This window comes from Xiphias gladius, chromosome 17 (genome assembly GCF_016859285.1).
Source record: "Xiphias gladius isolate SHS-SW01 ecotype Sanya breed wild chromosome 17, ASM1685928v1, whole genome shotgun sequence".
Lineage (NCBI taxonomy): Eukaryota > Metazoa > Chordata > Actinopteri > Istiophoriformes > Xiphiidae > Xiphias > Xiphias gladius.
In genome coordinates, this window is record NC_053416.1 from 28088721 (window position 1) to 28099794 (window position 11074).

An 11074-nucleotide genomic window follows, 5' to 3' on the forward strand; every position below is an offset into this window, starting at 1 on the left:
CTGGGCTTACAGAGAGTCATAGCTCCATTGATCCATGTATTCCTATACTTCTCAGTAGTGACAATTTAATGAGCTTCTTTGATGATAAAATTCTATTAGAGACAAAATTCACCACCTGCTCCCCTCAACCAGCACCGATTTATCTTCAAACACAGGAACCTAAGAAACAGCTGTAAAACCTTATATATGCTTAGACATGTTTTTCTTCCATCGACATTTGCCAACTAACTTCAACAATGTCTTTATCTAAACCAGTACCCTGTCTCTTAGACCCCATCCTAACTAGGCTGCTTAAGGAAGTTTTACCCTTAGTTAGCACCTTTTTTCTAGATGTAATCAATATGTCTTTATTAACTGGCAATGTACCACATTCCTTTAAAACAGCTGTAATTAAACCTCCTCTTAAAAATCCTACTCTTGAGCCAGGTGTTTTAGCCAACCATAGACCAATATCTAACCTTCCCTTTCTCTCTAAGATCCTTGAGAAAGCTGTCGCCAACCAGTTGTGTTTCTTTTTGCATAATAATAGTTTATTTGACGATTTTCAGTGAGGATTTAGATTGCATCATAGCACAGAGAAAGCACTGATGAAAGTTAAAAAATTACCTTCTAACTGCATCGGACAAAGGACTTGTCTCTGCATTTGACACCATTGACCATCATATCCTATTAGAGGGACTGGACCATTTAATTGGCATTAAAGGAACCGCTCTAAGCTGGTTTAAGTCCTATTTATCAGATCGATTTCAGTTTGTGCACGGTAACATCCTTCATATACTCAAAAGTTAGTCATGGAGTTCCACAAGGTTCTGTGCTTGGACCAGTTCTATTCACCTTATATATACCTCCTTTAGGCAATATTATTAGGAAACACTCCATAAACTTCCATTGTTATGCAGATGGTACCCAACTGTACTTGTCAGTGAAGCCCGATGAAACCAATCAGTTCGCTAAACTTCAAGCATGCCTTAAGGACATAAAGACCTGGATGACCAGCAACTTTCTGCTGTTAAACTCAGACAAAACTGAGGTTATAGTACTTGGCACCCAACACCTCAGAAACACATTATCTAATGATACAGTTACTCTAGATGGCTTTCCCCCGGCCTCCAGCACCACCGTTAGGAATCTCTGAGTTCTCTTTGATCTGGATATGTCCTTTAACTCTCACATAAAACAAACTTCAAGGACTGCCTTTTTGCACGTACGTAACATTGCAAAAATCAGGTACATCCTATCTCAAAACGATGCAGAAAAACTAGTCCATGCTTTTTTTACTTATAGGCTGGATTATTGCAACTCCTTATTATCAGGCTGTCCCAACAAATCTTTAAATACTTTCCAGCTGATCCAGAATGCTGCAGCACGAGTACTGACAGGAACTAGAAAAAGAGATCATATTTCTCCTGTGTTATCTCCTCTGCGTGGGTCCCTGTAAAATCCAGAACAGAATTTAAAATCCTCCCCCTCACCTACAAAGCCCTTAATGGTCAGGCACCATCATATCTGAAGGAGCTCATAGTACCCTAATACCCCAGTAGAACACTGCGCTCCCAGAATGCAGGCTTACTTGTGGTTTCTAGAGTCTCCAAAGGTATAATGGGAGGTAGGGCCTTCAGTTGTCAGGGTCTACTACTGTGGAACCATCTTCCAGTTCCCCACATTTAAGAGTAGGCTTAAAACCTTCCTTTTTGATCAAGCTTATAGTTAGGGCTCAGGCTTGTCTTGAAACACCCCCTAGTTATGCTGCTATAGGACTAGACTGCTGCGGGACTTCCCATGATGCACCGGGCACCGCTCTCCTCCTCCTTTCCGTCTGTGCGCATTCATCCTATCAATGTTTGTTACTAACTTGACTTCTCTCTCCCATAGTTTTGTGCTTTCTCGTCTCTCTGCTCTCTCCTCCTGTTGCTTTCTGCAGGTGTTTCTGCCCCTTGTGCCACAGAGTCTGGATCTGTGACTGCAAAGCACCTACAGCCCACATGATCCTGCTCAACACCCGCTGTTTCGAATATTATTGTTATAATTGGTTTTATTAGTATTATTATTCACCCTATTCATATAATTATTAGTTTTATTATTAGTCTCATTAATATTATACATCTTTATGTGCTACCTGTACTGTGCTATGCACTTCAAACATTAAACAGACAAAGAGGAAAGTGTTACCCTTCTAACAGGTCCATTGTAGACGTGACCATGTCAGTGTACAGCAGGGTATGCCCCAGTAGGCTGGTCTTCAGGTTCTTCCTGTAGGTCTCCATACTGAACTGCGCCCAGCTCTGGGACTCTGAAGAGTCGGTGAGCAGGCCCAGAGAGCCCTCAGGCAGCAAAGGACCATCCTGGAGCTCAGAAGAGGACACCATTCTCAAGGGTGGCTTGGACAATGTGAGGAGGCCATTTTGATCTCCTTGTGTCTCCAGCCACTTCAGGAATCTGGCCTTGGACTTCTGTGTAGAAGACAGAAAAGCACAGAAGGACAATAATACCATAATTTGTTTCTTTTATATGAAATATGGAAGCGATTTCTCTACAGACACTGTCTAATGTGTTATTGGATTACCACCAGACACACTGTCTCAATTAGCTTCAGGCTGACTGAATGGGACAGTTAGATTGACTGTCTCAATCAGCCCCCCTGATCCGCCAGAACAGCACTCCCTCTGTGTTCCAGGACCTATTCAACTAGATGGAACACCATTCTTCCAAAAGAGGGAAAAGATATTCCCGCATTTGGTGTTTTGATGAGGGTGGAGGAAAGCACTGTCTAAAACATCAGTCTAAATAGGTGTTCAATAGGGTTGAGATCTGGTGACTACGAAGGCCTTAGCATATGATTCACATCATTTTCATACCCATCAAACCACTCAGTGACCCCTTATGCCAAAGTATGGGGTTATTGTCATCTTGGAAGAGACCACTCCCAATAGGACAGAAATGTTTCATAATAACATAAAAGTGTTTACCCAGAACAACTTTTTACATATTTGTACTAAACCCTTCTCTCCAAGGGCACAAGTGGACCCAACCATGCCAGCCAAATGCCCCCCACAGCATAACAGAGCCAACCAATCGCCTCACTGTAGGGGTCAAGCTTTCGGCTCTATACCATTCACTTTGTGTACACCACACATGCACTTGTCCACTTGTCTCTCATCTGACCATATCACTTTTTTCGACATCTGTAGACCAGTGCCTATGGTTTTTGCACACCTTAACTCTCAAATGTGCATTCATCTTTGTAATGAAGGGTTTATGCACTGCAACCCTACTATAATATCCCTGTTTATGTAATTGTCAACTGACTGTTCTTGCTTACACAGTCTAATCACGTCCTGCATTGACATTCTCAATTGCCTGAGGAAGAGTTGCTCTTCTGTTTTTTTCTTACATATCGCACTAATGCACAAGCGGTCATCAAATGTGCATTGTTGATCACAATTTCCGGCCCTATTTACTGATGTCTTTCCCATAGATCTAAATGCAGATGTTACTTTAGTCACTGTTCCTATTGAAACACTAGCCAGTTGAGCAGTCTTTGTGACTGAAGCTCCTGCCATCTGTGCCCCAACAATGAACCTTCTTTCAAAGTCACTTGTCTTTTCCTCTTGACATCTTGATACAAAATAGAATCAACTGGGCCTACTCAGCATTTTTATACATGCCACAGAGCATAATTGGAAGTTAATCACTTAATTGTATCATGTAGTGCACCTGTGTGGAAGCATCTGCACTTATGTTTCTCCACTCATTTAATCAGGTTTTTCCTTGTCACCCCTCTGTAAGTACATAGGTCTAGGCACCTACTATGAGGGCAGTAAAACTTAAACTTAAGATAAGTTTGGTGTTATTCTATGTACATCTTATTTTCAACAAATCTCATTAAAAGACCAAAGTCAACAATATGTTAGTCTGTTTCTCATTATACTGTTTGTGGCTCTCAGCTCCAAGCACATGGGCTCCTGCTGAAGATGTTAATCTTTTTGTGTAATCATGTACTTTCAATTTTAAAAAGGTACTTGCTGCGGACTATTTTCAGTGTTTATGGTAATTAAGGAAATTATCATCCAGTAAAACAGTGTGCCTTACTGACATGCGTTCAATAGCTTTTGACCAACAGCACTATGGCACAGAGGAATAAGATACAATATATCAAGCATTGGATAAATACACTATACTTGTTAGAAGGATCAGTTCACTGTTTTGGGCCTCACATGCGATTTGCTGACAACATGAAAAACAGAGATGAGCACCTGACTTATCTTTTAATGTTTATAGGCACAGAAAAATGTTCTGTTGTCAGTATAAAACTAAACTAAGAACTTTCTGATTTCACCAACTCAGCCTATAGATTTTATTCAACATTAAAAGTATGGTACTACCCTTTGTTTCAATAAATGTTTCTACAACTGCAGTGGGTACAGACACATATTTAAGTGCTGATATGTTTGATTATGTTTCCATATCTCATTCCAAGCTTTTAGAGACATTTCATATTCAGAATCAGCTGTCCAAATTAGGCAGCAGACCCAGTCTGCTCTGCTCCTGTAACTTCTCATTAATCAGGTGTCTCTCCTGTTACCTTACACATACAAAAGATGTCTTAATGTGTTTCATTTACTCACCTCTTTCTATAGTGAATATATTATTCTGATATGCACTGCCCAAACTGGCCACAAACTGAGGATACATCATTCAGAAATGTTGCTTGTTAAAAAATGCAGTGTCTTGTCTGATATCAAATAATTTAAGTATAATTCATCACATCCAGACAAGAGACATGTTCTGATTATTGTATAAATTTAGATGAAACCAACAAAGGAAATACTATCGAGAAAATAAAAAGTTTTAATATTAGGAAAACCATCCCACAACTGACCCGACATTATTGAAAACAGTCTTCAGGTGAAAGAAACAAAAAAAGACAACAAAATGAAAAAGACTGAAATTCACACAGAAGGTGATTTTTTTTTAAATGCTAAACAATATGCATCTATAGTTATATTGGGTTTTTTTTTTTTTTGAAAAACTTTATTAAGCCTAACTGAACAAAACTAAGCACAACACTTTAATGAACCTCTCTGATTCCTGTTTCAGTTACACACTTAAATTAAGTCAACATCCAAAATAGTCCTGCTCATTCACCTGCAGCATTGCCCGAAGTGGCCTAATACATCCATATTAAAGGGATAGTAGTAGTAGTCAAATTGACGAAATAATTTACATCATGGAAATGTGAGGTTTTCCCTGGAAAGCAATAATATTTTCATATATATTGGATTTTAATCCTGACACTGTATCTTCCATGCTGTCAGTACTGCTGCAACCATTTCTGTAATTTTCACTTTATTTTATCTCAGTATACATGCTGGCTAAAAAAAATCAGTTTATTCTCTGAGGCCATCATTACATGTTAAGGGTTGGCCCTTTCTAAAGGAGAATAACATCTATCAACTATACACTCCAACAAGCTTTGACACACAACAAGCCAATGCATTTCTCTGGATTAATCCTATAATATTAAAAAGGGAGTTTTGGCAAATCCATTCCAGTCCCGATTCTAATTAACTCAATAACACACTTCATTTCCAGAAAGAGGGAAACGGTGATGTGCCACATCATGCCAGAGAACAGGAACACCCACTGAGGAGTTATGGAAGTCAGCAGCACTAATCACAACCACACCGAATATATGAGAGTGTTCTAAAGGAGGTCCTGCTACTAGACGGACAACACCAGTGTCTAAGCCTTACAGATGTACCAGTTTTGTGATCTGGTGCTGTGCTTGTACTGTGAATGTTACTCTGGCCCCTGCATAACATTTTCTTTCCTACGTGGAGAGATACTGATAAAATGACAGAAGTAAGATTTATGTAAAGCTGTATGCAAAAGTTTAGCAAATTAATTTTTTTTTTAAAAGTAAGTAAGTAAATACAACCCCTGCAGAAAACAGACATTAAAAGTGAGCCTTTTTTCGAAGTTAATGCACTTTCTATCTCATTAACTTGAAAAGTAGAAAAAAAATTTAACAGTAATTGTGGCATGTGTATCTGCTTTAGGGTTCTGTGGCAGCCAGTAGCACAGGAAACATTGCACAGACAGAGGGAAGAATGGATTCCACTAATTATCAGAAAATTCTGGATGCAAATGTCATGTAGTCAGTCAAGAAGGTGAAACTAAAAATGTATTGGCCTTTATAAGAGGCCAGTGATCCAAAGCATACCTCAAAATCCAACATGAATTACTTCAAGAAATGCAAGCTGAAGATTTTGGAATGGCCCTCACAGTCCCCTGACTTGAAAATTATTGAAAATCTGTGGGCCGATCTTAAACATGCTGTGCATGCAAGACAGCCTGAATTATCTCAGAACTTTAAATGACCTGCAAGGAAGAGGGAGTGGAAAGTTCTACATCAAGAATAGAGCCGTTTGCAAAAAAAGAACTGTTTGCAATGTCCATCATGATTTCACAGACTTCAAGGTGACATCCAACTGTTGCTTGTTTCGTCTGACCAACAGTACAAAACTCACACATATTTAGTTTACAACTATTTATCAAAAAGTCAAAAGCAGCAAAACCTCACAATTGAGAAGATGCAATCAGATAATGTCATTTTTGCTCTAAGAGCAACTTAAAAATAATTCATTATTCAAATTGTGCTTGATTAATTTTCAGTTAAATTAGGTAAATCATGAATTAAGGCGATGTTTCAGCACAACACATCATAACATTTTTTGAGTAAGCCAGGAATGTATAATAAGACTATGTTATTATGAACTATTAAGTCTTTTTTAAAGTTATCTTATTCCAGTAATTGTAAGTCATTGTATCTTCTCTTTGTTGCCTTTGTAAATTTTTAAAAGCCAAACACCTTACTTACCAAGATTAGAAAGATTTGAGTTTTGGGCTCAAAATACATTGACTTCAAGGTCCTGTTTAGAATATTATTCATATTTGGCACACAAATGGGAAGGAATCTGGAAATTATACTTACTCAGGTAAAGAGCTTCCAACCTAATGAGAGCATGTAGCAAAGGCTGAAAACAAGTACTGATGGAAACCTCCACCTTCATAGTTAGACTGGTCCACTCAAGACCAAAACACCCCTACAATTTTAGGACTGAATAAAAGCTTCTGGAACCAAGCCAAGATTGTACACTAGGATTACAGAAGCCATTCTGCAGACATGTTGAGGGACACAGCTAGCATCTCTCCTCCTGAACCTACACAACAATGTGGAAACAATTCTGAAGCCCCCACTTCCTTTAGCCTGCTGCTTGTTGGTTCAAAGTGGCTGGGGCAGCAGGGTCAAAGGTAAAACGTACTGTTTCCAAATATACAACAATGAAGACAAAAACAACCACATACAACTGTTGCTACTACTAAAATAAATAAATTAATGTTAGTAATAAAATACTATTTATTTTTTTCTAGAGGAGGCCTTGGCTCCATGTTCAGATAGTAACCACTTCATTGACACCAGCGGAAGGGTAAGATTTGGGAATGTGACCAGAGCTGCTTTTGAGGATTCACTCAGTTCTTCACTTCCTGTTTCTCAGTTAGCTGGAGTTGCGACTCCCCCTAGTGGTTGCTCTTACGTACATGCACCACTGAAATGCAATTTTCCTATTCCATGATGACCACACCATTCATGTAAAATAAGAACCATCCCTTATTTATTGATTGATCATAGCTGCTCACAGCAGTTAAGTGCAGATTTTAAGGTGTGTACCTGTAAGCACCAGTTATCCACCTGGTGCGTACAGGTACACCTGATGGAACTGTGTTACATTTATAATTTAAGTTGAATGTGATGGTGTATCTTGTTGTTATGAGGACGATGCACTGTAATAATGAAATTTCAAGAAGGAACAGCAAAGTAAGTTTTGCTTATTGCTTTACTGTGCAGAATGATGCATGATCAGAGTTTGACACTGAAAGTCTGTTTTCATATTCTTGTGCTGAAGGTTTCGCTGTGCTCACTTTAAATTTCAGTTTAACATCTGAACATATAGTATACCAGCAGGGTCTTGTGAGTGTAATTTAGAAGTGTATATACTTTAAATCTTCTGCAGCCTCCAAAATGACCATAAAGTTGAATCAACACCTCTAAAAAGGTTGTTTCAAGACAACCTGAACATTATGACCTTCATGAAGATAGGATTAATTGCAAGACTGTTGTATTGCACTGCATTAGTTTTTGCTAGGTGTACCTAATAATCTGCCTAGTGAGTATACATTGTACCTACACACTTCAAATGACTATTTCAATCATTCCAAGAATATTCTTACAGCTTTTAGATCTCAGAGCTTAGGGCTTTTTTAGTCTGCCATCCATGGGCACATCTGCAAGATAGTGTGAACTTCAATGTTTTCCAAAAATCCAACCACTTGGTACCCAAATTTAGGAGCACTCATTGCGGTCGGTCACTACGATGGCTGATCAAACACTAATCTACCGCCCTCACATGTTTGTATTGGCCTTCTGTTCACAGACCTGGTGTAAGCCTGCTGCTCATACATACTCATATATTTGCATACATTAGGATGTTAAATTGTTTCCACATGTGTAGTATGCAGAGTATCTGTGCTGTCACTCACACAATTAACTTTAATAAAAACAATCTGGTGCTCAATGCGTGTGTCTGAATGTGAGTGTGTGAGTGTGAGTGTGAGTGTGAGTGTGAGTGTGAGTGTGAGTGTGTGTGTGTATGGGAGTGGATGAACGAATGAGTGGATGAATGTTAGATTATGGATAAGGATGATGATGTTCTAAGAGGGGGCAGAATATCAGCAAAAATGTAAAGCTAACACTTAACATTTGATTTTCATCCCCAGACCTAAGTGTATTTTTACATTCTTCCAAACAACGATACACTGTCAGCTCTTGGTTTAACATCAGACAAGTCTTAAGTAGGCAATCCTACTTATGTCTGTGTACTTGATGTGGCAGGGAATAATGGGTTGTGTTATGTGGACAAACTCAATTGGTTTGGACATGATATTGATGAAAAGGTGTTGCTAAACAAATCCAGGAGATTCACGGAAAAAAGATAGATTTCATGACTGATACCAAGATCATCAAGATTGTGACTAACACCATGCATGTTTCACTGTAACCTTTGTGAAATTATATTAATCCTGCAGCCTCACAAAGTACTGAGCAGTCTTACCTGACAGGTGGCCAGCAAGTGGATTGGGCTTGGGGGTGGAGTATTGTTTAATTCACAGCTGAGTCCCAGAGAGATGAGAATCTCTGTCAGGACTTCATAACGCAGTGCATTGCTGACCTTCAATTCATCAAAACCTTCTGATGTCAAATTCTCAGGGGCAATTTCCAGGTGGACCTGCAGAAAGGGAACATAAAAAATGTCTAACAAACTTTGAAACATTGACTTGTAGCTTAATTAAACATTTTGTAATCTCATAACTAAGATTAATTTGATCTATTGGGCTATCTGGGCATGCTTCAAGTTATGGCACTGACCACTGTGTGGCTGATCTTAGCAGCTCAGAGCAACAACAAAACTCAAAGAAGTTACACACCAGCCAGACTCTCAGAAATTTGCATGACAAACCCATTCTTTTCTAATAGGAGGAGAAATAGGGTCTGAAAAGTCGGTAAATCTAGCAACAGAGGAGCTAAATTGGCAACACTGCCTTTAAACGCCCCTATGATGATGTAGTCATTCAGTTAGTCAGCGACAGACAATTACATTTATAGGGCTGACCCCGGCTGTTGCGGTCCAGCCAAATAGCGGCTTCGAAGCTGAAGTGTTCCTCTGCGGAGAGTGTATTTTTAATACAAACTCTTTAAGAACTGAATGTAATCGGATGCCTAGATGTTAGGAAAGCGAGAAGATAGCCATTGAGGAAGACAAATGCATAACGTATTCATCAACCGAACCTCCAATCAGAAAAATTTCAATCAAAATGAAAATACGTGTGCATGTAACCACAGCTAATGCAATCAATCTGATATTTATTACTGATATTTATATATCTGAAGACCTTTTTTCTTCCTTTTAATAATACAAAACTATTAATACCTTTAAAAACACAATTACATTATTTTAAACAGCAATAAAAGGATGACTTAATGTGATTTCAGTTGGTCTTAAATAAAGTTTTTGCCAGTTTTACACGATTTTATTTTAGCAAAGTTCTTGTATAGCTGGTTGACAACATTTAACATTTAAAAATTTCTCTGGTTAAATAAAAAACTGCATGTTATAGAAAATCACATTTATATTTTGCAAGTAAGATATCAAAATAAGTTATCAAATTCTTTTGGTATTGGTATTGAAACTTGGGTACAGTAACTGCACAGTATCAAAACCACAATGGGAACACATTTTGTTAATCTCCATTCGTGCAGGGTTACGAGTCCAAATTTTCTCCCACCATTCAGCAACTCAGATCACAACGCCATTTTCCTCATACTGGAATTTAAACTAAGGATGGTACAGGAAGCTGTGAGAGGTCATTTGACTGTCCTATCAGAGGCTATGCTGCAGGACACAAAGAATGAGGTTGAACAGAATATGTAACAATCCAGCTTTGACAACATCAGTGAGTCTGGAAAAGCAGTGAAAAGATTCATAGCAGCACTGGCCAAGTATTTCATCCCTACGGTGACTGTCATATCCAAACCAAAAACCATGGGTTGCGTGCTGCTGGTTGTGGTTGTGGACTTCCTGTCAGAGATATAGAGGAATACAAGGTGGCATCCTACAGGCTTAGATGTATGGGTAAAGCTTCTAAGCAGTCTATTCTAAATTATCATCATCATCATCATCATCATCATCATCATAATCATCATTATTATTATTACTACTAGTTCTATTACTGCAGCACACTAACGTTTTAGGACATCTTCTAGGATAACCCAACCCCGCATTTCATGCACATATTGAGAAATAGACCCTGTTTACTTTATTAGAAACTGCAACACTGCTACCTCTACAAAGCTCAAAATGGCCAGTTTATGTTAAAACTTTGAGTAAAAAAACAGAAGCACCTCTCAAATGCAGTCCAATTCAACTACACTTTAAACTACAGCCCCAATAATAAA

At 38.6% G+C, this 11074-nt stretch overlaps 1 protein-coding gene across 2 annotated transcripts in view; it reads right to left on the reverse strand.

The window, feature by feature from the left end:
- Positions 1 to 11074, reverse strand: part of hlcs (holocarboxylase synthetase (biotin-(proprionyl-CoA-carboxylase (ATP-hydrolysing)) ligase)) — a 62690-nt gene that overhangs the window by 43773 nt on the left and 7843 nt on the right. For both annotated transcript variants that reach the window (XM_040150153.1, XM_040150154.1), the window contains exons 5-6: positions 9174 to 9347; positions 2170 to 2450 (exon numbers count right to left, since the gene is read on the reverse strand). In XM_040150153.1, the coding sequence (XP_040006087.1) occupies positions 2170 to 2450; positions 9174 to 9347 (455 nt within the window). The remainder of the gene's footprint in view (positions 1 to 2169; positions 2451 to 9173; positions 9348 to 11074) is intronic.